General features: G+C 40.0%; 1 protein-coding gene across 3 annotated transcripts in view; it reads right to left on the bottom strand.

Moving 5' to 3' along the window:
• Positions 1-24,818, bottom strand: part of FGD6 (FYVE, RhoGEF and PH domain containing 6) — a 109,124-nt gene that overhangs the window by 32,559 nt on the left and 51,747 nt on the right. For 2 of the 3 annotated variants that reach the window (XM_019918631.3, XM_019918630.3), the window contains exons 4-8: positions 24,210-24,277; positions 24,096-24,126; positions 11,592-11,743; positions 10,235-10,391; positions 8,266-8,353 (exon numbers count right to left, since the gene is read on the bottom strand). In XM_019918631.3, the coding sequence (XP_019774190.2) occupies positions 8,266-8,353; positions 10,235-10,391; positions 11,592-11,743; positions 24,096-24,126; positions 24,210-24,277 (496 nt within the window). The remainder of the gene's footprint in view (positions 1-8,265; positions 8,354-10,234; positions 10,392-11,591; positions 11,744-24,095; positions 24,127-24,209; positions 24,278-24,818) is intronic. The other variant, XM_073788339.1, reaches the window with a different exon arrangement.

Below are 24,818 nucleotides of genomic sequence, written 5' to 3'. Positions count from 1 at the left end.
TCTAGAGAAAGTGTTAGAATGATTTTAGCCTATGGTTTTCAAACAAACACTTGCTAACCAGAAGTTTGAATTTTCAGAAGCAAAAGTTTCAATTTTCAGGAAGGGATTTTTAAAAGTCATGCATTAATTTGATTCTGATCTTTTGTCAAATCTGCTTATTAGCCTGTTCATAACTCAAATTTATAGCTTCAGAACAGAACAGATGTTTTTAATATCCCATTTTCTACCAACATGGGAAATCCTGGATTTCTAAAACCTAGAGGGAGTTAATGCCATCCCAGATTAAAGGCAAAGATTATAGGAAAAGTAATATAATATGTTGTTAAAGTCACTTATAAATATTTTGAACAAGATCAAAGAAACTACCTGATCCAAATTTAATCAAAGTTCAAAAGCCTTTCTTCCCCTCTGCAAATACAGAAATGGAAAAAATACTTCAGAGGAATTTTTAAATTATATTTTTCATTATATTTTCTCCACTATGATCCCCACTGATTCACCTTGTTTCAACACCAATGTAGTAGCTTTCCACAAATAAAAGGCTTTTCACTGAAAAACTTATAATACATATAACACACAAAAAAGACAATAAAAAACAAAAACAAAAAAACCCCACCTAACAAAAAAACACCAACCCTAAAAGGATATATGATAGTCATCCCTGGATGGTAGAAGATGAACTTTGTTTTTTTATAATATGTAACATATTTTTTATAGGCACAAAAGATCCCTTCAAAAAAAAAAAAAAGTGACCCCTACAAAAATAAATCCTCAGAATATTCTCACTCAAACAAGTGACCAGGAACTTCCCTGGTGGCACAGTGGATAAGACTACGTGTTCCCAATGCAGAGGGCCTGGGTTCGATCCCTGGCCAGGGAACTATATCCCACATGCATGCTGCAACTAAGAGGTTGCATGCCGCAACTAAGGAGCCCACCTGCCACAACTAAGGAGCCCACGAGCTGCAACTAAGGAGCCTGTGTGCTGCAACTAAGCCCTGGCGCAACCAAATAAATAAATAAATGAATTAATTAATTTAAAAAAATACCAGGGACTTCCCTGGTGGTGCAGTTGTTGAAAATCCGCCTGATAATGCAGGAGACTCGGGTTCGAGCCCTGCTCCAGGAAGATCCCACATGTCGTGGAGCAACTAAGCCTGTGCGCCACGACTACTGAGCCTGAGCTCTAGAGCCCGTGAGCCACAACTACTGAGCCCGCGTGCCACAACTACTGAAGTCCGCGTGCCCAGAACCCGTGCTCTGCAACAAGAGAAGCCACCACAAGGAGAAGCCCGTGCACCGCAATGAAGAGCAGCCCCCGCTCACCGCAACTAGAGGAAGCCTGCGTGCAGCAACAAAGCCCCAATGCAGCCAAAAATAAAATAAGTAAATAAATATTAAAAAAAAAAAAAGACCTGGAGGAAAAGAAATGGGTTAAACTTAAAAAAAAAAAAAAAAAAAAAAGGTGACCAGATCAATATAAATTTTAGGAACTGAGAAGAGGAAGAGCTGGGAGGGACCCTGAGGGGTTGGGTGTGGCCCCGAAGAGTAGGACTGTAAGCTCCATAAAGGCAGGGACCACCACTGTGTTGTCTGCCAGTGTATACAGGTGCCCAGCTCAGCGCCAGCCTGTATCAATACTGGTTGAATGAGTAGGTGATTGATTAATGGAGGTGAGAATCTGGCCTTGAAAGTCAGGTTTCAGGAGAGGGTAAGAAAATGAATGCAGCTAGAACAAAGGAAAATAAGGTTTGGGCAATTCTTTGGTTATATTCAACAGGTTTATAATTGTGGTCTTTATACTGTGGATAAATCATTTTTTTTTCTAAAGTAAGATTTAACTTTTCAGAGCAGTTTTACATTTATAGCAAAATTGAGGGGAAGGTATGAAGACTTCCCATACATCTCCTGCCCCCACAAATGCACAGCCTCCCCCGTCATCAACATACCCCATCAGGGTGGTCCATTTGTTACAATGGATGAACCTACACTGACACATCATGATCACCCACAATCCACAGTTTACATCAGAGTTCATTCTTGGTGGTGCACATTCTGTGGGTTTGGATAAATGTGTAATGACATGTATCCATCATTATGGTAGGATAAGCAGGTTTTCAACTTTCCTAATAAGCAGAATAAAAGTATATCTGTGGCCTTCCCTGGTGGCGCAGTGGTTGAGAGTCCGCCTGCCGATGCAGGGGACACGGGTTTGTGCCCCAGTCCGGGAAGATCCCACATGCCGCAGAGCGGCTAGGCCCGTAAACCATGGTCGCTGAGCCTGCGCGTACGGAGCCTGTGCTCCGCAGCGGGAGAGGCCACAACAGTGAGAGGCCCGCGTACCACAAAAAAAAAAAAAAGTATATCTGTGAAATGATAGAAAACATATACAGAGTTATCCCTTGGTATCTGCAGGGATTAGTTCCAGCACTCCTCTCAGATACCAGGATCTGTGGATGCTCAATTCCCTTATATAAAGTGGTGTAGTACAGTCAGCCCTCCCTATCCATAGGTTCCGAATCTGCTAATATCAAGGGCCAACTGTAGGGTCTCTGGCCCTGGTTCCTTGCACAGAGCTCCCCAAATCTTTGTAATTTTCTGAGAGATAAGAGCACTAGGAGTGGGACTCCCCTGGTGGTGCAGAGGTTAAGAATCTGCCTGCCAATGCAGGGGACACGGGTTCGAGCCCTGGTCCAGGAAGATCCCATGTGCTGCGGAGCAACTAAGCCTGTGTGCCACAGCTACTGAGCCTGCACTCTAGAGCCCGCAAGCCACAACTACTGAAGCCTGCGTGCCACAACTACTGAAGCCCACATGCCTAGAGCCCGTGCTCTGCAACAAGAGAACCCACCGCAATGAGAAGCCCATGCACTGACTGCAACAAAGACTCAATGCAGCCAAAAATAAATAAATAAATAAATCTATTAAAATATATCATAGCAAAAATTCATTTAAAAAAAAAGGGCAGTAGGTGCATCTTTTGTTCTAATATCTGGTCTTTGACCCTAGTTCTGACACAAAGCCGCCTTGGAATTTCCTAAGTGACAGTAGTGTCCTTTGTTATAATGATGTGACTCTTGGTCGGCTCCTAGATGGGGACTGGTCACCACAAAGACCAAGCCATGATTAAAAGCTTAAAACTTTCAGCCCTACTCTCCATCCTCCAGGAAGGGGAGAGGTGCTAGAAGTGGAGTTAATGATGGGTCATTACGTGATGAATCCTCTATAAAACCTCCAGAATACAGGGTTTGGTGAGGTTCTAGGGAGCTGGTGTGCCCAGAGAGGGCATGGGAGTTCCACACCCCATACCTTGCCCTATGTATCTCTTCCATATGAAGTTCATTTTTATCTTTTAGCATACCCTTTTATAATAAACTAGTAAACATAAACAGGTGTTCCCCTGAGTTCTGTGAGCCATTCTAGCAAACTTTCAAACCCAAGGAGAAAGCCATGGGAACCGAGATTTACAGTCGGTCGGTCAGAAATATAGGTTACAGCCTGGGACTTGCGAATGGCACCTGAAGTTTGGAAGGGTCAGGCTTCTGGAACTGAGCCCACTATCTCCAGGTAGACAGTGTCAGAATTGAATTGAATTATAGGACACGTAGCTGGTGTTGAAGAGAGTCGCTTGGTGTGGGAAAAAACCTATATATCTGGTGTCAGAAGTGTTGAGCGTGGTAGTGTGAGAGCAAAGTGGAGACATGGGAGGAGTGTGTTTTTTCTATGGTCTTCTTGGAAGCAGGCGTGATAAAGGGAGCATGACCAATAGGAAGATACTGCCACAACTTGGCGTGAGTTTAGGAAGGCCTGGCCTGGAGCATAACAAGGGAAATGGAAAGGGCAGGAAGCAGAAGCAGAGGAAAACTGGTCAGCAGATCTTATGATGGAGGAAAGACAAGGAAAGAGAAGCCTTTTAGTCCTTTCCACAGTTTTGTTTCTGGGTAACTGGAAGAGTGTTTTTACTCTTAAAAGCAATTTTTCAATCCATCCATCCATCAAATGTTCACAGGCATCACTGCATAGGGATTCTCAACCTCATAAAAAGGAACAACGTTTACTTCCCTAAGCCTTTCAGTTTACTGAGGCCCTGTTATGTGCCAGAATCTATGCAGACACTGAGTTAGGATAAAAAAAGATAGACTCTACCCTGAACTGATGAGGAGGAAGGAAATAAGCAGTGGTAAAAAATTAATGTTGCTCCTTTAGCAGCATCTGTTCACTTTTTAAAAATTGCTCCCTCAGTACTGCCTCAAGATCCCCCTTTGTCCTAACTTCACATAGGATGTGGGCCCCACACAGATGGAAAGATCTGGCCAGATCCACTGCTCTTAGGTGGCCAAAATAAAGGTAAAATTTACAAGTTTTTCCTGCTTAAATTAAGTAAATCACTTTCTTTACTACTTAAAAAAAAACAATTCTAATCTTAAGCATTTCATTATGCAACATACACATTTTCTTTGATCCTATTTTGAGCTGAGCTTAAAAAAATATTACCAAGAATTCAGTTGGAAATTTATTACTACAACGAAGAAAGAAATAGCCTAAGTAAAATACCCACTAGAAACTCATATTAGGTCCTGAAGAAAACACTGCAGACAATAGGATGCTTGTTTGAACAGTAGGGGCAGGACTGCTGTATCTGGGGATTTCCACTTACCTTTCTCTAAAGGACTCCAAAAGAAACTATCTTACCTTATCTGTACTTCATCCCTGCATTTCTCAATCTTCCCTTCCCAAGAAGCCAAGGTGGGCACAAACCTACTTACATCAAGCCAGGTAGGAATCCCTTTCTCTGCCTGAAACTCAATAAATCGAAGTTGTCAGGAGTTGCCTGAAATAATCTCACTCTATCTCTCTGTTCCTGTATACTCTGTGCCCCTGGAATTATTCCAAATTCTAAAATGGAAATAAAAGTATCAAGACTTCCCTCACAAGGTTGTGTGGAGGATTAAATCATTGAGCTTGTTTATCCAAAGATGAGGATCCAGAGTTAATTCACATGTTTGAACAGATGCAAACCTAAGACTTAAAATCCAGCTTCTAAAAATCTAAGTGCGTAGATAAGGGCACTTTGATAACAGAAGTAGAAATATCTTGCGGAGTATAGAGAAATCAGAACACAACAAAAAGGAGTATTGGAAAATACGAGTTTTAAATAAAAATACGTATAAAAGGGCTTCCCTGGTGGCGCAGTGGTTGAGAGTCCGCCTGCCGATGCAGGGGACACGGGTTCGTGCCCCAGTCCGGGAGGATCCCACATGCCACGCGGAGCGGCTGGGCCCGTGAGCCGTGGCCGCTGGGCCTGTGTGTCTGGAGCCTGTGCTCCGCAACGGGAGAGGGCACAGCAGTGAGAGGCCCGCATACCACACACACACACACAAAAACAAAAAACATATAAAACAAACTTTTGGTACTAACCCCCATATGTCCTTAGGATTATATGACCACAGGTGCTTCAACTAATAGACACTATTTGTGTTGCTGGGGCAAGACACTTCACCTCTCTGGAGGAGAGACTCTCTGAAATTCTCTCTCTCAATGTTGTCCTTTAATTAAGCTACAGATATTCTGGTTAAAGGGATGTTTTAAATGTAGCTTAAAACCAACCAAAATTATTTCCTAAACAGCTTCCAAGCTATCCCAAAGGGACCCAGATATACTGGGGTGCACTAAATTATTAATTAAAAGACTCACTCCTTGACCTCAAAGAGTTTATAATCAAATTAAGGAATCAGGGCTTCCCTGGTGGCACAGTGGTTGAGAGTCCGCCTGCCAATGCAGGGGACACAGGTTCGTGCCCCAGTCCGGGAAGATCCCACATGTCGCGGAGCGGCTGGGCCCGTGAGCCATGGCCGCTGAGCCTGCGTGTCCGGGGCCTGTGCTCCGCAACGGGAGAGGCCACAACAGTGAGAGGCCCGCATACTGCAAAAAAAAATTAAGGAATCAACATTCAAGTCATATAAATATTAGCAAATTCACAAGGCATCAAATAAATATTTACTAAGTCACACTGCACCAATACAAAGGGTTAAGGAGAACTGGAGTAATCAGAGATGGCTTTGGAGGTAATGGTAGACTTCAGGTTAGGGGAGGAAGGGAAGAATTTGAATCAATGGAAGAAAAGTCATAGAATGAATCGTCAGTTATTGCTTTACAAAGTCTATGTTCTTTCTTTAACTTCAGTCCTGACTTTGTAACCTTGAACAAATAAATCCACTAAGGGTCTGCTATATATAAAGTATGGTACATCATTTAAATAATGGAGATTTTCCAAGTTAAGGGTGGGGAGGGCTTTGAGATTAAAGAAGACAAAGCTCAAAACTAATCCCAAGCTCACATCATGTTGGTTATAAAACAAATGAAATCTGTTCTCTTAAAGAGAATTTTTAAAACTTGCCATTGCTATTGTACCATTAATCAATTAAAATCAAACTCAGTATGAAACCTACATTAAACACATGTGTAACTCTTTTACTTAGATCAGTCACAGTGTGGGAAAAAAAATATTTTTACATGAAAATTTCAGAACCTTGCTCTATCCTTCTCTCATTTGAAACCATAGTCTTTTGCCACTAAAAACAGTACTTAATTCGATAGCTGTAGAAATAGCCTAAGCCATTCAATAGCTCATTTATGATACAGCATTGAATTTATCTAGCAAAAACACAACACATGCATGGGCACTTCCTTTTGCCCTGTGTAGTCTAAATCTCTGCCAAATGCAGAGGAAAGAAAGTACAGATGGACAGGATATCCTCAAATTATGTGGTTTGCCTATGTCATTCCAGAGAGAAATCTAGTGCCTGATTCACAGTTAGAAATTCAAATTAAGTAGAAATACCTAGGGTAGCCAGTCCTGGGGCTGAAAGGCAGGCCCTCCTCATCAGCAGTTCACTAGGCAAGCTTGGAAGGTATGAAGGCTTCCAGAATTCACCTACCTCATTCAGTATAGCTCTTGGCTTAAGAGAAAGTGATTAAGGATTAAAGCAGGGGTGCCATTGCTTAAGAACACTAATAGGAACCAAGTACGTCAAAATCTATTTGCATAAAATTACAACTGATTGAATTTAGAGTGGTAGTGGCATTTGAATATTCTTGTGCATTTGGACACAATTCTTCAATTCTTTATTTATTTATCTAGATACTTATCTATCTATCTATTTATTTATTTATTTTGGCCATGCCTTGTACCATCTATCTAGCTATCCATTTATTTATTTAGGCCATGCCGTGCAGCCTGCAGGATCTTAGTCCCCCAACCAGGGATCAAACCTGTGCCCCCTGCATTGGAAGTGCAAAGTCTTAACCACTGGACCACCAGGGAAGTCCTTGACATAGTTCTTAATGCACATTATATATGTATATTAAGTCACTGCATATCCAATCCATCTCGGCAAATACCACAGAGGACCTAGTAGTAGTATGTGTTGGATACTATGCTTGGTACTGAGACTATACTCGCTTTTCATGATGCCAGACCACTCAATCGCTATAAGCCTGTTATTTCATCTATGTAAATAATATTGTGATATATGCATAGCTATGGTGAAGACTTAAAGACCCAATGAATATAAAGTCCTGAGCACAGTGTGTGCCTTCACTCAAATCATAGCTTTCTTTTTCTTTTTTTAACTATTACAGTGGTAAACTAGACACACAGTCCTGTAATCCTGAAGCTCCAGTAGAAGATACAGACAATGACCAGACATAATGACAATCATGATGATAAGGATATGGATACTACAATAATAGCAGCTAATACTTATTTAGAACTTACTATGACCAAGGCACTATTCTAAGCACATAGCTCATCAATCAATCCTTATAACAACCCTTTGAAGTAAGTAACTAGAGGGCCATGGTAGTTGATATACAAATATGTGGGAGTGACCCTCTAAACCTCATTTTTTTTTTTTTTTTTTTTTTTAAAACCTCATTCTTGAGTGGCTGGGAAAGTACCTTCTTGGAATTAATAATATTAACCAGGTAAAACGACACAGCCTTGTGGGGCTGAGACCGTAAAAGAAGTTCTGAGCAAAAGGAATTAACACATATGAATGCCTAGAGCAGAGAATGCACATGGATGACCAAAGAACTAAAGAAGTTCAGTGCCAGCAATGTCTACGTGAGGCTGCCAGCAATGTATAAATTCATGTGTTAGGAAAATAGGCTACCGGATAGAAAAAGAGAGGTGTTCTTAGGAAAGGCAGGGTTTCCTAAGAATGACAGGAGTTGCTTGGTTGGTAATCTGCCAGAGAAGCCCACCTGTTAGCAGCAGCCTGTACTGGGGGATCCTCTGAACCGGCTTGAGCAGGTAGTGCTTGAGGGCCAGATTAGCACAGCGTGGGCTCATCTGAAAGGAAAAGGCATCCAAAGTAAACACACGCATTTTCCTAAGAAGCAAGGGACCCAGATCCAAGTGCTCGGGAAGCCGAACTTTAAATAGCCAGCAACTCTGGGATTCGTGGAGAAGCTCCCTTCAAGGCACAGCTCCTATGCTGAGTGGGAAACCAGAACCACTCACCATGGAGTCTACACCCTCTTGTAGATACATCTCTGAAAGCACTGACTCATTGGGAAATTCACAGCCCTCTCGCAGAAGGTGGAGGGTGGAGGCTGCAGTCTGAGTTGTAGGCCAATCAGAGGCAGCAGCTACCACTTAGAAAAGCATCTACCAATGTATTCATGAACATACACCAACCCAACAACCAAGAAGGAAATGCCTGGCCCCCAAAATAAGGTGGCAGAAATAAAACTACTGGGAACTGGATTCAAATAACCATCAGAGCCTATCATCAATATACTCATAATAACAACAGTTGGTGCTGGGGAGAATGCAGAAATTAAGGACAATGTGAAAAGCAGCCTTGCTAAGCAAACCTCGTCTTATAAGCCTGAAGAATGTAAACTTTCTCAGATGAATGGCTACAAAACACAGCCCCCAAATCACACTGTATATGGGAACATTTGATTCTGGAAACCTTTCGACTTGACCACAAGGACATTTGATTCTGCCGAAAGTTTTTTTCTTAGTATGTACAACAGATACTGGTGCCCATTCCTGAGCCTCTCCTCCTATCTCCAATAAAGGTATTTACTGTGGGGTGACATCAAAATGGCCAAGTGAAAATGTCCCTGCCTTCTAAGATGTCCTGGTGTTCTTACACAGCTCAAGTGGGAAGAAAAGAGTTTTTTCAAATATGATGGTTCTATCTTTTTCTAAATATGTACATCCAGGGTCTGGTATGTAGAATAATTATGAAGGTATAATGACAATGCATGTTAAGAAAGCATCGAGGGACTCCCCTGGTGGCACAGTGGTTAAGAATCCGCCTACCAATGCGGGGGACACGGGTTCGAGCCCTGGTCCAGGAAGATCCCACATGCCGCGGAACAGCTAAGCCCGTGTGACACAACTACTGAGGCCGTGTGCCACAACTACTGAAGCCCACGTGCCTAGAGCCCATACCCAGTAACAAGAGAAGCCCGCACACCATAACTAAGAGTAGCTCCCACTCGCCGCAACTAGAGAAAGCTCGCGCATAGCAAAGAGGACCCAATACAGCCAAAAATAAAAATAAATAAATACACTTATTTTAAAAAAAGAAAAAAGAAATGAGAAGTAATGAGACATAAGCTTTAAAAAAAAAAAAAGGGCTTCTCTGGTGGCGCAGTGGTTGAGAGTCCGCCTGCCGATGCAGGGGACATGGGTTCATGCCCTGGTCTGGGAAGATCCCACATGCCGCGGAGCGGCTGGGCCCATGAGCCATGGCCGCTGAGCCTGTGCGTCCGGAGCCTGTGCTCCGCAACGGGATAAGCCGCAACAGTGAGAGGCCCGCGTACCACAAAAAAAAAAAAAAAAAAAAAAGCATCGATCATGCAAGCATCATTAGATATTAGACAGCTAACTTTCTCCGTCACGTTTTCTTTTGCTGCCAAGGCAACAGAACAACTCACTGGACACTGATGAAAACCTGGGTCAATTATCAGTTGCCATAGCTGTATGTACCACACTTCCATTCTTAATATCAATAGCATGAAGACTTCAGAAGAAAGGAAAAGAGGAAAGAAAAGACGACAAATGATTTTCAAGTTTAATTACCGTACAAATTAGAAATCAGTCATACCTTAATACTACTAAAACTTTTCTAGTTTGCTGTAACTGGAATTCACTAATATTTTTAGTTTCAAAACAGAGAAATGGTAGCAAAACAGAGGACGGTAGCAAAAATACCTCAAATTCTCTAACAACAGCAGCAAAACCTGGGTTTTTCTTGTACTGCTCATCCAACAAAGCTATATTCTTATCAAATTCCTTGATATATGTGGAATACATTTTTAGATATGGTCCCTTCTTTACAAAGATATCAGCAATTCTTTGTTGTTCCGTCCTAAGGATAGAGAAGAGATAGACAAAAACAGAAAAAGAGTCATTACGGTATCCAAAACATATCCAATGATGAGCAGAGCCCCATTTCCAAGCCATCAACTTACCTTTTTTTTCCTCTTCTTGTAAGAAATATCCCCAAATGCCCACTCTTTCCCATTTCCATTATTGCTACCATTAATTACATCTTGCCTGGACTCTGCCAGTCCTCTGACTGGTCTCCCTGCTTTCACCATCTCATGCTTCTGCACAGCCAGAGACTGTTCAGAAAATTCAGATGAACTTTTAAGATAACTTTTTATAAGAGTAATGATAAAGTATGGACAGGAAAACACTTTTTAATTATGTTTTATTTTATCATGCTTTTAAAAAATAGCTTTTAATCATTCCTCAGCCCTTAAACTCTGTGTAATTTTATACTTAGGATGCAGCTAATTATTAATCACTATTTAGCATATTTTCCCAACATGCAGAAGCAAGATATCTGCAAAACAGGCAGAGGTATTTTCCTGGATTATGTATAAAGAAAGCTTAGAGGGAAATTTTCATCATTTTTATCATGAAAGTAGATGATACACTATGTTGTTATTTTGGGTTCCCCACGGACTTCAACAATAAATTCAATCCCCCTAGACCAAACTGTACACATTTCCAAAGATGTCACCAAAGTTTCTGTTACTGTCTAAAGACCAGTAAAAGCAGTTAACCTTTGGTATTCTTTTCCTGTTCTAAAATCTACAACATCTGCAATGATGTCATATATGTGTAAATTTTCTAAACCAAATAACAAATCTTCCTATTATCTCGGTGAATGCCCTCCTTTCCAAAATGCCGTTTCCTGGCTCGAAGCTCCAAAAAGATAGATGAGACATTTAAAAATGTTTCCAATGTGAATACATCAACTAAAGTCTCCCAATTTCAAAAATCCTGATTATAAAGGTCACCTATACAAAGTTAAATTGGCTGACTATAGGCCCTTCCTGCTTTTGAGGCAACATTGCCAAAGAATTTAAAAATTTAGAGTACCGAGCTAGGTGCAACAGAGAATTCTGGCCATCCGAAGTGATCAAGCCACAGGTAACTGCCAAGAAAACTCAATATACTGAAAAAACACAATGTCAGGAACAATGCCTCTGTCATACGCAGGGCCCTTATGGCCTCATCTAAACTTGGAAACTGGGAAAGCTGGTCAGTCCATTTTTACCAGTTCAACATTCTTTCCTCCAGTTCCTTCAGGAGATCCCGATTGAGCTCGTACAGCTGAGGCAAGTAGTATAGGATCTGATTTAGGATCCGGTCCTCAATCACTGGTTTCCCAAGTTGCCTGGAAGCATGGGCTACTGCATCCCGGAAATCCTGTTACAGTTCAGAGGAGGAAAAACAATATACATACGTATGTAACTTAATAAAAAGCTTTTTCCCCAGTCACTCTCTTCCCTAAAACAATATAAACTGCAAATTGTATTTCCCACGAAGAACTCAAATTGAAAAGTACCCACTTCCTCCTATCCCACTTACTTGGATAGGACACACACACACAAAATGTCTGGGGTGGATATTTGGTTTTAAAACAGACTGTGATATTTCTCTTAAATCTTTTAGTTTGATCTCCAAACTTAGCAATTATACTAAGGGGGTATCTGGAAATTGTATTGCAACTCTAAGTAGTCCTTAAAATTATTCCAATACTACTATATGAACAAAATCCATTTATTTTAAAAGTCTCCAGATCTTAATTTTATTTTGGAAGTGTCCCTTTGTCCACTTTCAGTAATTATTTCCCAAATGCTGGAGCATTCTAAGTGAGGCATGTGGAGGGTAGTGCATTCTTGATAATCAGAGAATACTGGATCCAAGCCCTTACTCCTAGAATACTGTGCTTGTTTGAGCTAGCTCCATTTTCCTCATCTGTTACATGGGTTATGAGACTTTAATTAGATACGGCACACAAAGCTTCTTACAATGTATTTGACACACAGAATCAACAAAACATTTTAACTCTGGACCTTAAACTCTTTCCTCCCTCTATCCAACCTCCCCATAAATTCACCAGAATCTATACTTTTCACAAATAAAAACTTTTCTCATCACATAGCACTTTTCCCTGTAAGACTATTTATATCATGTTTTAAGACAGGCCCACCCCACCCCACTCTATCACTCCAGAGGATTTGGAAAGGGTGGGGTTGGAGACGGTACTTCTCTAGATTTCACTATATCTTGAAGCCTACCCCCAGGGGATAAGTAAAACAATGGTGGACTCTGTTCTACAGTCCTGAGGATTCAGCAACAAAGGTTATTCCTTCTTAGAAACAGGAGGTTTAATTAAAACTGCAAAGCAAAGGTTGGGTAAAGCAGACTCTCTACTACGCTTTATCTTCTTTCTCCTTTCTAACTGCTTTCCCTTCAGGAATTCACTGGGCAAATCAAATAAACAAAAAAAGACCCTGATTTCTTCCCTGATCCTTTCAGCACCTACCCCTTACAAACATACAGTAACCATTAGTATTTCTTATGCTTCTTGTGAAGGGCAACAACCTCATACCTAATTTAAAAGTACACAAAAAGCTCCTAGAGTAATGAAAATAAAAACAAAAATAAACAAATGGGATCTAATTAAACGTGAAAGCTTCTGCACAACAAAGGAAACTATAAACAAAACAAAAAGACAACCCACAGAATGGGAGAAAATATTTGCAAACAAAGCAACCAACAAGGGATTAATCTCCAAAATATAGAAACAGCTCATGCAGCTCTATGTCAAAAAAGCAAACAATCCAATCAAAAAATGGGCAGAAGATCTAAATAGACGTTTCTCCAAAGAAGACCTACAGATGGCAGAGAGGCACATGAAAAGATGCTCAACATCACTAATTATCGGAGAAATGCAAATCAAAACTACAGTGAGGTACCACCTCACACTGGTCAGAATGGCCATGATCAAAAAGTCTACAAACAATAAATGCTAGAAAGGGTGTGGAGAAAAGAGAACCCTCCTAACACTGTTGGTGGGAATGTAAATTGGTACAGCCAGTATGGAGAACAGTACGGAGGTTCCTTAAAAAAACTAAAAATAGAACTACCATATGATCCAGCAATCCCACTCCTGGGCATATATGAGAAGAAAACCATACTTCAGAAGGATACATGCACCCCAATGTTCATTGTAGCACTATTTACAATAGCCAGGACATGGAGGGGACTTCCCTGGTAGTCCAGTGGTTAAGACGCCACACTTCCATTGCAGGGGGCACAGATGCAATCCCTGGCCAGGGAACTAAGATTCCCACAGGCCTTGTGGTGCAGACACACACACACACACACACACACACACACACACACACACAAGACATGGAAGCAAACTAAATATCCATCAACAGATGAATGGATAAAGAAGATGTTTATATGTGTGTGTGTGTGTGTACAAATACAATGGGGTATTACTCAGCCATTAAAAAAAAGAATGAAATAATGTCATTTACAGCAACATGGATGGACCTAGAGAGTATCATACTAAGTAAAGTCAGACAGAGAAAGACAAATATCATATGATATCACTCATATGTGGAATCTAATTTAAAAAACAATACAAATGAACTTATTTACAAAACAAAAAGACTTACAGATATTGAAAACAAACTTATGGTGATCAAAGGGGAAATGTGAGGGGGAGGGATAAATCAGGAGCTTGGGATGAACACACACACTACTATATATAAGACAGATAACCAACAAGGACCTACTGTATAGCACAGGGAACTCCACTCAATATTCTGTGATAACCTATACGAGAAAAGAATCTAAAAAAGAATGAATATATGTATATGTAAAAAAATAAATAAAAGTACACAAAAAGATTCCTCTTCTGGGAATTCCCTGGTGGTCCAGTGGTAAGGACTCCACCTCTGGGCTTCCACTGTAGGGGCATGGGTTCTATCCCTGGTCAGGGAACTAAGATACCACATGCCGCGATCCCGCATGCCGTGAGGGGTGGCCAAAAAAAAATTAAAAAACGATTCGTCTTCTAAGGTGTATTTTAGACAAGTCAAATCCTATGTTCAACAAGTGCTAATAAACCCTTCACTTAGGCCTCAGTACCTGGGACTAACTTTATCAGCCCAAAACCGTCATATTAACCCAAAGGAAGCAACTAGTTAGACCAGTAACTAAAGAACTACTTTGACAACTAATTACTTTAATATAAAATAAGAATTCGTTACTTGTATAAACTACAATCCAGAAAACCACACAAAACAGCTCCAGAAACCAAATGGATCTGGGCCAAATTCCATGTCCCAACAGCTTGTTTCTATCAGCATTCATATTTACTGAGAGAAAATAGAGCCAACTTAACACTTTCGAAAGTCATTAGACCTGCCATCAGACAGAACTATACAGAATATATTTACATACCACGAATAACATCCTCAATTGTAAATGTATTCAAAGCACAACAGTTAAACATCTTCCATAGCATTTTTTTTTATTTTACCAGTTTAATGATTAATATAATTTAGAGGCAAGAGTTTCCTTGTTCAGCAAAACAAGCAGCACTGCCCTTTCTTCTGGTAGGATAAATGATGAATATGTTTGTCCCTTGGCAGCAGGATGACTTTTATTTTCCAGTTGGAAGGCATTTCCTCAGCCAGGACAGTGACAGCAGACATTAGCTGCTAAGTAGCTAAAGGACCCTGTTTGACACAGCTTTTGCTAGACTCTGTATTCCATATGTCTGCCACCATTGCCAAAAAGGAAACTGGTTTATTTAAGACACATGCGACAGACACTAGCCAAATCCACACTGCACTGACCAGTGAGGTGGCCACCTCTAACTGGAGGACACTGTCACATACCAGGCAAAACTTTAGTTTTTTTCCAGTACTACTGGGTGGTGTCGACAGCTCTAGAGGAATGAATGGGCTATGATGCCTTTTTTAAAATTATGAGTAGCGTGTCAGAATAAAAGAGAAATATAAGTGCAAAAGAAGAACGTTTAACAAAGACAATAGGAATTTAGAGAGTTTGTACCCAGCTATTAAATATTATTCCTAAGACCCAGAGAGTTACATATTTTAAACAAGTACTACGAGGGCCATTGTTAGTCTTCACTGTGGATTTTTGAAAACAGAAAAGAGCACCCCTTCCTCCAGGCCAGTGCAACTCAGACCAAGGGCCTTACTCGTAACTGATGGCCTTCTTAACTGCACAGCGCAGCCCTGGCCCCAATTCATTCCCTCACCTCGTGGGCTACCATCCCCTGAAAGCCATGTGCAATGGTCCCAGTGCCAGATGCAACTAATTCACACAGGAACTACACGCAATCTCTAACTTCTCAGCTCTTCACGAACCTCAACCATTTCCAAACTCGTGCCACTGGAAGGAGGAAACTTTTTTTTTTTAAATAGAAAGGATGATTACAACATATGTCTGGTTATTTTTCTAAATGCTAACAGCCAGGATAATTTGGGAAAGTGTGATGACACTTAAGAGCCAGAGGCAAAACTATTTTGAGGCAGAAGAATCCAAATTTACCAGCACCCCCTTGACTAAATCAGTGAGGATGCAAGACCACAGGACTGGCACTTTCAATTAGATCCAAAGTATACTTTTTCACACTGGAAAAGGTGGCTAAGTAAAATAAAAGAGGTGAGGGAGCTAGAGTGTAAAAATGTTAGGTACGCGGGTGAGTTTTTTGTTTGTTTGTTTGCTTTTTTGCTGTACGTGGGCCTCTCACTGTTGTGGCCTCTCCCGTTGCAGAGCACAGGCTCCGGACGCGCAGGCTCAGCGGCCATGGCTCACGGGCCCAGCCGCTCCGCAGCATGTGGGATCTTCCTGGACCGGGGCATGAACCCGTGTTCCCTGCATCGGCAGGCGGACTCTCAACCACTGCACCACCAGGGAAGCCCAACGGGTGAGTTTTTTGATATCAACTACATATACTTCAATCTATTGCTCTAACATAAAACCTACCAAAGATTCTGTATGCAAAACTGAACCAGCTACACTCTAGTTTCTGATCAACAACAACTTGGCCTTTTTAGAAACAGAAATGGGCTTCTGGATTAAAAAGCATACCATAATAGTATTCTTAATAATTCCAAGAAAACCTACAAATAAGAACCAGATCAACATAAAAAAAACTCAGCTCCTTTGAGGTATTAACATACTAGCCTTACCAGCTCTGATCACTTGGGCAAGAGCAAGCAAAAATCAATGCAAATAAAATCAAGTCTGAACATCTGAAGCCAACGAAGCACAAAACAGATGGCCTTGTTTCTCAGGTCAGGCTTTATATCTCCAGGACCAAAGAGAAGTAAGTGAGTTAATAACCAGCTGTCCTAACTGGGCTTCCTGACCTTAGGGCATTACTTAACCACTATGATGACACAGTGAATTACGAGACTAAATGGGCATATGAGCAGACAGGGAGCTCTGCAGGGCTCCCTGCCTAAATGAAGGGCATTAAGAATCACTTCATATTAAGCAAAAGCAAAGCAGCTGCTAAGGTCAAAGAGCTTTGAAAAATATACAGAAAGCAGTGTGATACTATTAAGTTAAAGGGGGTGGGGGAAGGCTCCACGTTAACAATTTGATTTTGTTCTAAAATGAAAATATTTGACCAATGAAGTTACTTCTCCCTCTATGTTCAGACCTAGTGATATCATGTACAATCATCAATGCAAAACTGTATAAAACATGGATGAAACCTATCCTTTGTCTCAAATCTCCAACCCCTGCTTAATAACATTAAGAAATAATCATCATAATATATCCTAAATGATCATCTTTAGAAGATGAAAAACTAGAACTTCTCCAGTTTCCTGGCCCAACTGAAAGAATTCTGAATGCAAGCCAATATACTCAAAGATACACTGTACCCTACACAGCATGGCAGAGATTTCAAGTAACAATTTTTAATCAATTTCTGAACATTCATTTAGGGCAAGGGCTCAAACAGACCAGGGTTCAAAGTCTGGCTTTGCCATTTAATGGGTTTTGCCATTTAGTGGGTTACTTTTGGCAGTTAGCTTACTTTCTTCATTTAAAAAAACAGAAATGACATCTATCTGATAGGGTGGTTATGAGGATTAAAATAGATAATTTGTGTAACATATGCTGCGAGGTACACAGAGAGCACTCAATAAGGCCATTTATTTAATTAAAGGAGATTTGGTTATCTTAAATGATACATGACCACCATTTAAGATCCACAAGTCCCTGGAAGCTTGGAAAGAGAGCCCTCAAACAGAGGTCTATAAACAGAAGGAAACATTATACCAAACCAAGGTGAGGGAAACAAACACCTCAGCAGCAAGACAAAGGCACTCTTAACAATGAACTTCAGGGACTTCTCTAGCGGTCCAGTGGTTAAGACTCCATGCTCCCAGTACAGAGGGCACAGGTTTGATCCCTGATTGGGGAACTAAGTTCACGCATGCCGCAAGATGAGGTCAAAAATTAAAACAAACAAACCAAAAAAAACAATGAACTTCATTCAGTGAAGGATAGTCCTCATGCGAAGGAAGCTGCTCAGAAGTGAAAGTCTGGTAGCCATGTCAATAGACACTAAAGGCGGATTCTTTATAACTAAAGAACAAACGATACTTAAATGGTTCTCAAAACTGAAAAGACAAGGTGTATTCAGTAGAACAAGATGAAGTCATTTTAAGATGGTAAAAACTGGAGGCTTCTATGAAAAAGTCTTTTATTATTTTATTTATTTATTAATTTATTTATTTAATTTATTTATTTTTGGTTGTGTTGGGTCTTCGCTGCTGCGTGCAGGCTTTCTCTAGTTGTGGTGAATGGGGGCTACTCTTTGTTGCAGTGCACGGGCTTCTCATTGCGGTGGCTTCTCTTGTTGCAGAGCATGGGCTCTAGGCGCACGGGCTTTGGTAGCTGTGGTTCACGGGCTCTAGAGCGCCGGCTCAGTAGTTGCACACAGGCTTAGTTGCTCCACGGCATGTGGGATCTTCCCAGATCAGGGCTCGAACCCGTGTCCCCTGCATTGGCAGGCGGATTCTTAACCACTGTGCCATCAGGGAAGCCCAAGGAAGTCTTTTATAATGCATTTAAAAAAAAGATATATTCTATTTACTAACAGACATCTGAATGTCCAAGTAGTTTTGCCTCTAACTCTATGGATTTTAATTGGGAGTCTCTCAAATTTTCAAGGTAACGTATATCCCAGTCTAAGGCAATTGGTAGAACAAAGATGCTTCATTACGAGTACCACTTACCTACTGCTTAACCAGCCCATCTTTGTCAAAAAGACCTAAAGTCTCTAATCATTTTCTTTCAAAATATATATTTTAAATCGTGCTATTTAGACATTTAAAAAATAAGCTTATAGATATGTCTATTAAACCGGTCTCCCATCAGAAAGCAAATAAGATAACAAAAGCAAAAAAACACTGTATCATTTGTACTTAATTATATTAGATGTCTAAGTTGTTTTATCTGGAAAATGGCATTTATATACAATATAATAGCAACCTCTGCATTGGACAACTTCTGCTACAAAAGAGGAGAAGAAATATAAACAACTAGAGTTTCACCAAACCAAGTATTATTCATCAGTTTCCTATCATTCATTTAACATACTAATTTAGTACGATACCAATAAACAAAACAGATAAAAATCCCTGCTTTCATGGAGCTTACTTTCTAATGGAAGAAGAAACCTAGTAGGCTATTTTTCGGGAACAAATTCTATTTTGATTGATTTTAGTAAAAGCTTACTAAGATAATATTAAAACTAAATAGTATGGATTTTAACTGACATAACATTCTAAATAACAGCACTTTATCTTGAAGGACCTCCACTTAGCCTGCAGCTAAAACTAATTGGTGCCTAACGGGGTTTTTTTTTTTTTTTTTTTTTTTTTGCGTTACGCGGGCCTCTCACTGTTGTGGCCTCTCCTGTTGTGGAGCACAGGCTCCGGACGCACAGGCTCAGCAGCCATGGCTCACGGGCCCAGCGGCTCCGTGGCATGTGGGATCGTCCTGGACCGGCGCATGAACCTGTGTCCCCTGCATCGGCAGGCGGACTCTCAACCACTGTGCCACCAGGGAAGCCCCCTAACAGTTTTTTGTATGATCACATTTAACCATTACACCAACTTTATGTGGTTATTATATTTTCCAGAAGAAAACGAGGCTTCATTAACTTGCCCAAGAGCACACAGTTAGTGGCAGAAGCAGAATTCTTAACCACTAACCAATTAGTCCCATTCATTCATTCAATTAACATTTACTGGGGGCCTTCCACTGAACAGGAATGATGGGAGACTCTGAAGATACAGGATGTCTGCCCTCACCTAGCTTACATGTTAGTACAGGAGACCAAAAACAAACAAGTAAACAAACAGATATACAAAACATATGAAGTATCAAGAAGAAAAGAAACACAGGAAAGTTGAAGAGAAAAGGATGTCAGTGAAGACCTCTCTGAAGAAGTCACATTGAGCCCAGACTGGAAGGATAAAGAAAGAACTAGCTATGAACAAAGGAAGGAAGGATGAACATTCCAGGAAACTGCATTGGCAAAATCTCTGAGCAGAAATAACCTCAGCACTGAACTAAGAACTGAAAGGAGGCTGGTATGGCCAGAACATGGTCTGCAAGTGAGAGAATGCCTTTCTCTCTTTGACCAACATTTCACCTCACTACTAAAGGCCAAATCACAGAGCGCCTTACAGGCAGGGGGGACCATAATTTACTATCCAAACTGGATCATTTTTGACAGTAAAAGGGAGCTCTATTAATAAGATTATGCTAAGACAATAACCAAGATGGTCAAAAGCAGACTAGGACAGATGGTCATCCTACTTACAGGACTTGGAAAATAGCATGGTTTTTACTATATAATGCAATGAGAACCATTTAAAGAGTTTTAAGCAGGGGAGTGACATGATCTAATATATATATGTTAAGAAAATCACTCCTAATATTTTATATGAAAAAAATCTTTTAAGGAACAGATTGAAGGGGGGTAAGAATGGACATAGGAAGCCCAGTTAAAAGGCTGGTGCTGTTTTGAGTATGAGATGCTATCTGGACTAGGCTGGTAGCAGTAAAGAGGAAATAGAATCAGCAGGTTTGCTGATAGTTCGGCTGGAGAGGTGAGAGGGAGAAATGAAGAACAAATCCTAGTTTTCTGGCTTTGGCAGCTATATGGATGGCACTACTATTTTGAAAAGGGAAAGACTGCCTTTTAAGAATCTCTTTTTTCTCTGGACTCAACAGGGCATTGACTTAGAGACAATGTGTATACTGGACCTTTTTTCAAATCCAGGTCAAAGTCCAAGAGCTCATGGTAGGTACTGCAGAGTGAGGACCATATAAAACATTACTTATAGTCTTGCTACTGCCTCTGCAGGCCCAATTCTTTCTCACAAACATCAGAAGAATCAAAGCCCTCAGCTAAGTGCACTAATTCTTAGAACCTTAAGTATATTTTAAATCACATAACCTCTACCCAAATCTAATTCCTCCCGATGTAATATGATAAAATTCATTAGATTTAAAAACACTTTTATGAGCTATAGCACCTGGTTCAGGAAATTCAAAACAAAGAAGTGATAGTGAGCTACAGTAACATATTAAAGTGATCTATAAAATGTTAACAAACTACTCTGATATATTAAACTTTTTAAAGTATGGCTACTCTATTGGACAGTGCTGATACCGAACATTTCTGTTTCACAGAAAGATCTATTAGTGCTATTCTAGAGTCTCTAATATGGAAGACTATTAATGGGAAATCATATATAACTAAACAATAGCTTCTCCCAAGCCACGTGGATACCTGGCCGATTTCCAAAAATACCCACTGGGTTATCTAAAGCCTGTTAGATATTTTAAAGCAGTCATATTCTATCATATAACACAGAAGCTAATGCATTTAGAGGAAATCAGGTAGCAGGAGTGCTCAGGATTAAAACAACCCACATGCTACCTTTATGGGGTACTTCTGGTAGAAGAGTAAATATGAGCCTTAGCAGCATAGTGGGAGTGCTGGATTGAAACAAACAAGATGCTTTTGGCTTCACCCACATTATCCTAACCTGGTGACAAACCCCTCCTAGTAATGGCTGAGAACCTGTTTAATGCTTGGTTGTTAAGATACCCGCTAATGTTGGGCTCTAGTGAGTTAACATTTGCACATACCAGACAGGATGTTAACATGAGGTTGGCAGATGACCTACTCTCACTCCTACGTTATAGGCTTAGGAGGTTTTCAAGATGTGCAAATCAAGGTGGGTTATGGATGATTCACTCTGTTCAACACCAGCGGGGAAGAGGCCAAGGCCATCAATCAGATCTGAGATAAGGGAAATATTTTGGTCTAATTGTCTATTTTTATAGGGCTTATGCTTTGCTCCAAAAATATATAGGTAAGAACCAGGATATATATATATATTTTTAAATCAAATAAACATACTGGTAAAGCTTTTAATTGCTTCTCTACCCACTGGAATCAGAACTTCCTTCATTAAAATGAAATTTTAATACGGGGGGATAAGGGCATTTGAAAGGGACAGAATCGTGAAAGTCTACTGCCTGGTAATATTAAAATGAATACTTCCGGGCTTCCCTGGTGGCACAGTGGTTGAGAGTCCGCCTGCTGATGCAGGGGACACGGGTTCGTGCCCCGGTCTGGGAACATCCCACATGCCACAGAGCGGCTGGGCCAGTGAGCCATGGCCGCTGAGCCTGTGCGTCTGGAGCCTGTGCTCCACAACGAGAGAGGCCACAACAGTGAGAGGCCCGCGTACTGAAAAAAAAAAAAAGAATACCTCCCATTCACTGATGCTCTATAAGGGAAGAAGAAGAAGAAAATGTAACAGCAATTTGAGACCCTACCATATATTGCACAATACCAGGTTCTTTCACATACTTTATTCCACTGATTCCTCACAACCTGAGAGATGGGTATTTTTATCCCCATTTTACAAATGAGGAAAGCTAGACCTAACAGGTCAAACTTTTTTTTTTTTTTTGCCCACACCACGCAGCTTGTGGGATCTTAGTTTCCCAACCAGGGATCGAACCTGGGCCCTTGGAAGTGAAAGTGCAGAGTCCTAACCAGTGGACCACCGGGAAATTCCCCAAACTATTGTCTAAAATTCACATACTTGGTAAGAAATACAATCTACTAAGCCAATGCTTCTCCAAGTGTGGTCTATAAATTGTTATTCGTATGCAAGTTTTGATCAAATCGAACAGTGAAGTTAAACATAGCAAGTTTTTGCCTCTACAAGTTTACTCATTCACTTGCAGATGCTTAAAATTTCCCTGGAGTGGTCCTATTTGTATTTTAAACATGTCTATCAGAAAATATGTCCAATAGATACAGTTTGCTCATCCTAGAGATATGTTCTAAGTTTTCCAGAAAAACAGCAGTTTAGCATTTTCTTCTCCCCCTGCAATTGCTTGTACAATAGAGAAGGTTGGGGCATAACAGCAAATGTATATGGAGTTTATTTTGCTAAGTCATTTATATTTATCAAGCTTATCATTAATTTTGGAATTGACAATATGCTTTTCAATAACTCTGGGTGACCAAATATTGCCATATATATATATATATATATATATATATGAATTTTAAAAGGGAAATTTCCAATATAGTCAAGAGTTATATGAGGAACTATTCATGGGAAAATAACTTCTCAAAACAAATTAGCAATGTTAAGAAATTTTTAAGAAAAAATTTCCAAAGCTAGAGATTTTTCACACAGGAATTAGGCCTCCACGTGTCTATCGGATCAAGTGCAGAGCACAAGGGGATCATTTGGTGAATGATCTCACCTCTAAGTATAACCCATTTTTCATGTTTATATATCTATTAAAAAAAAACACTGAAAATCATACTCTTTGCAGAGACATAAATGGGTGTATATTTTGTAAACCTACTGTTTTTCAGCAATTCAGTTTAATATGATGTTAATAATTACCATATAAGTAAACTTCTTGGATGGTAATTCAAGTCACTTCCATTTCTTTTTTTACTGTTTCCTCTACTTCAACCTTTTCTTTTGTTAAGTCTTAATATCTTGCCCAAATATAATTAAAATAAAGTAACACTAAAAGCATTTTAACTGCCAATGAGTAATGAAACTTGTGAAAACTTGCAGGTACAAAGGAGTGCATGAGAAAAATGAATATGCATTCAGACACATAATTGTTTCCCAACAGGTTTGTTCAAGTTCACAATTAAAAAAACTGAACAGAACTTTAAAAAGTTAGTTGTAAAAATGTCTATTTTAAGTGTCTTTCTAGGAGCTTGTTCAGTTAGAACAGTTTTAAACACTGATCATGACATTCTTTACCCATTGCTGTGCAAAATTCTACTGTAGCAGACAACTTCTGCAAAATGCCCAAGAAGAAATATTATCCTTTTAATAACTCTTTATTATGAAGATAGAAAGTTTAAAGACTTTGGAAATACAGATATAAAGGCTCTATGTTTCAGAAATCATCTGGGTATACTATACATACATGAGATTAATGCATTTTAGAAAATTTCTCTCTTCACATATGTGTGAATTTTAAAATATAATCATGTATTAGAAAGCACATACATGTATATACATGTTAATTTAAATATATTTAAGTTAATTATGCTGAACATATTGAGGGACAGGGAAAGATGTAAAAGTGGATAGTCTCAGACTTCAAGAAAATATTAGCAGATACTTACAATATGCAAAAGTTTTAACACGTCCACAAACCTGTAAAAAACAGCAATGAGACATGTTTTAAATGAGTCAATGGGGAAACAAATAGTCTTCTGAATTGGAAACTGGATACCTACACTTTCTCTGAGCTCATGATCTCCTTGGCAATATGATGGACTTTACTTTTCATCCCAGTATCTTCACCCTGTGATAAGAGTGCATTAAGAAAACATGAACTCATAAAAGGATAATGAAGATCAGCTTGGAGCTAGTTAGACGTACATTCAAGCTCTGATACTTACAGGTTTCAATTAGAACACATTTCATACTATATAATGTCTCAGATGGCAAACGTGGAGGTTTAGATGTGGTTATTAAACCACGATACACGATTTGCTGAGAGCAATCGGTAATCCTCACCACTATCAACAGTGGACTGATAGACTGCCCCAGGAGCCCCAGAGCCCTGGTGGGGCATACTGTCCAATGGTTCAAAACTGAAGCCACATTCTGCAGCCACTGAAGCCTACAGATATCCCATGATGTGAGTTCCTGGGGTGCACACAAGTAATTTAAGATTAGGAAAGATTCAATAGGCATGTATAAGAGCACTTCACCCTTAGTAAAGCCACTCTAAATCAGGCAACCTAAGTGCCATCTGAAAAGTGCTCTTCACAGTCTATACCACACACAGGCCAACAGCCACAGGCACTCTCAACTTACTTAAAATCCCTTTTAGAAATATG

This window comes from Tursiops truncatus, chromosome 11 (genome assembly GCF_011762595.2).
Source record: "Tursiops truncatus isolate mTurTru1 chromosome 11, mTurTru1.mat.Y, whole genome shotgun sequence".
In the NCBI taxonomy this organism is placed as follows: Eukaryota; Metazoa; Chordata; class Mammalia; order Artiodactyla; family Delphinidae; genus Tursiops; species Tursiops truncatus.
This window is presented reverse-complemented; position numbering and strand designations above follow the sequence as displayed.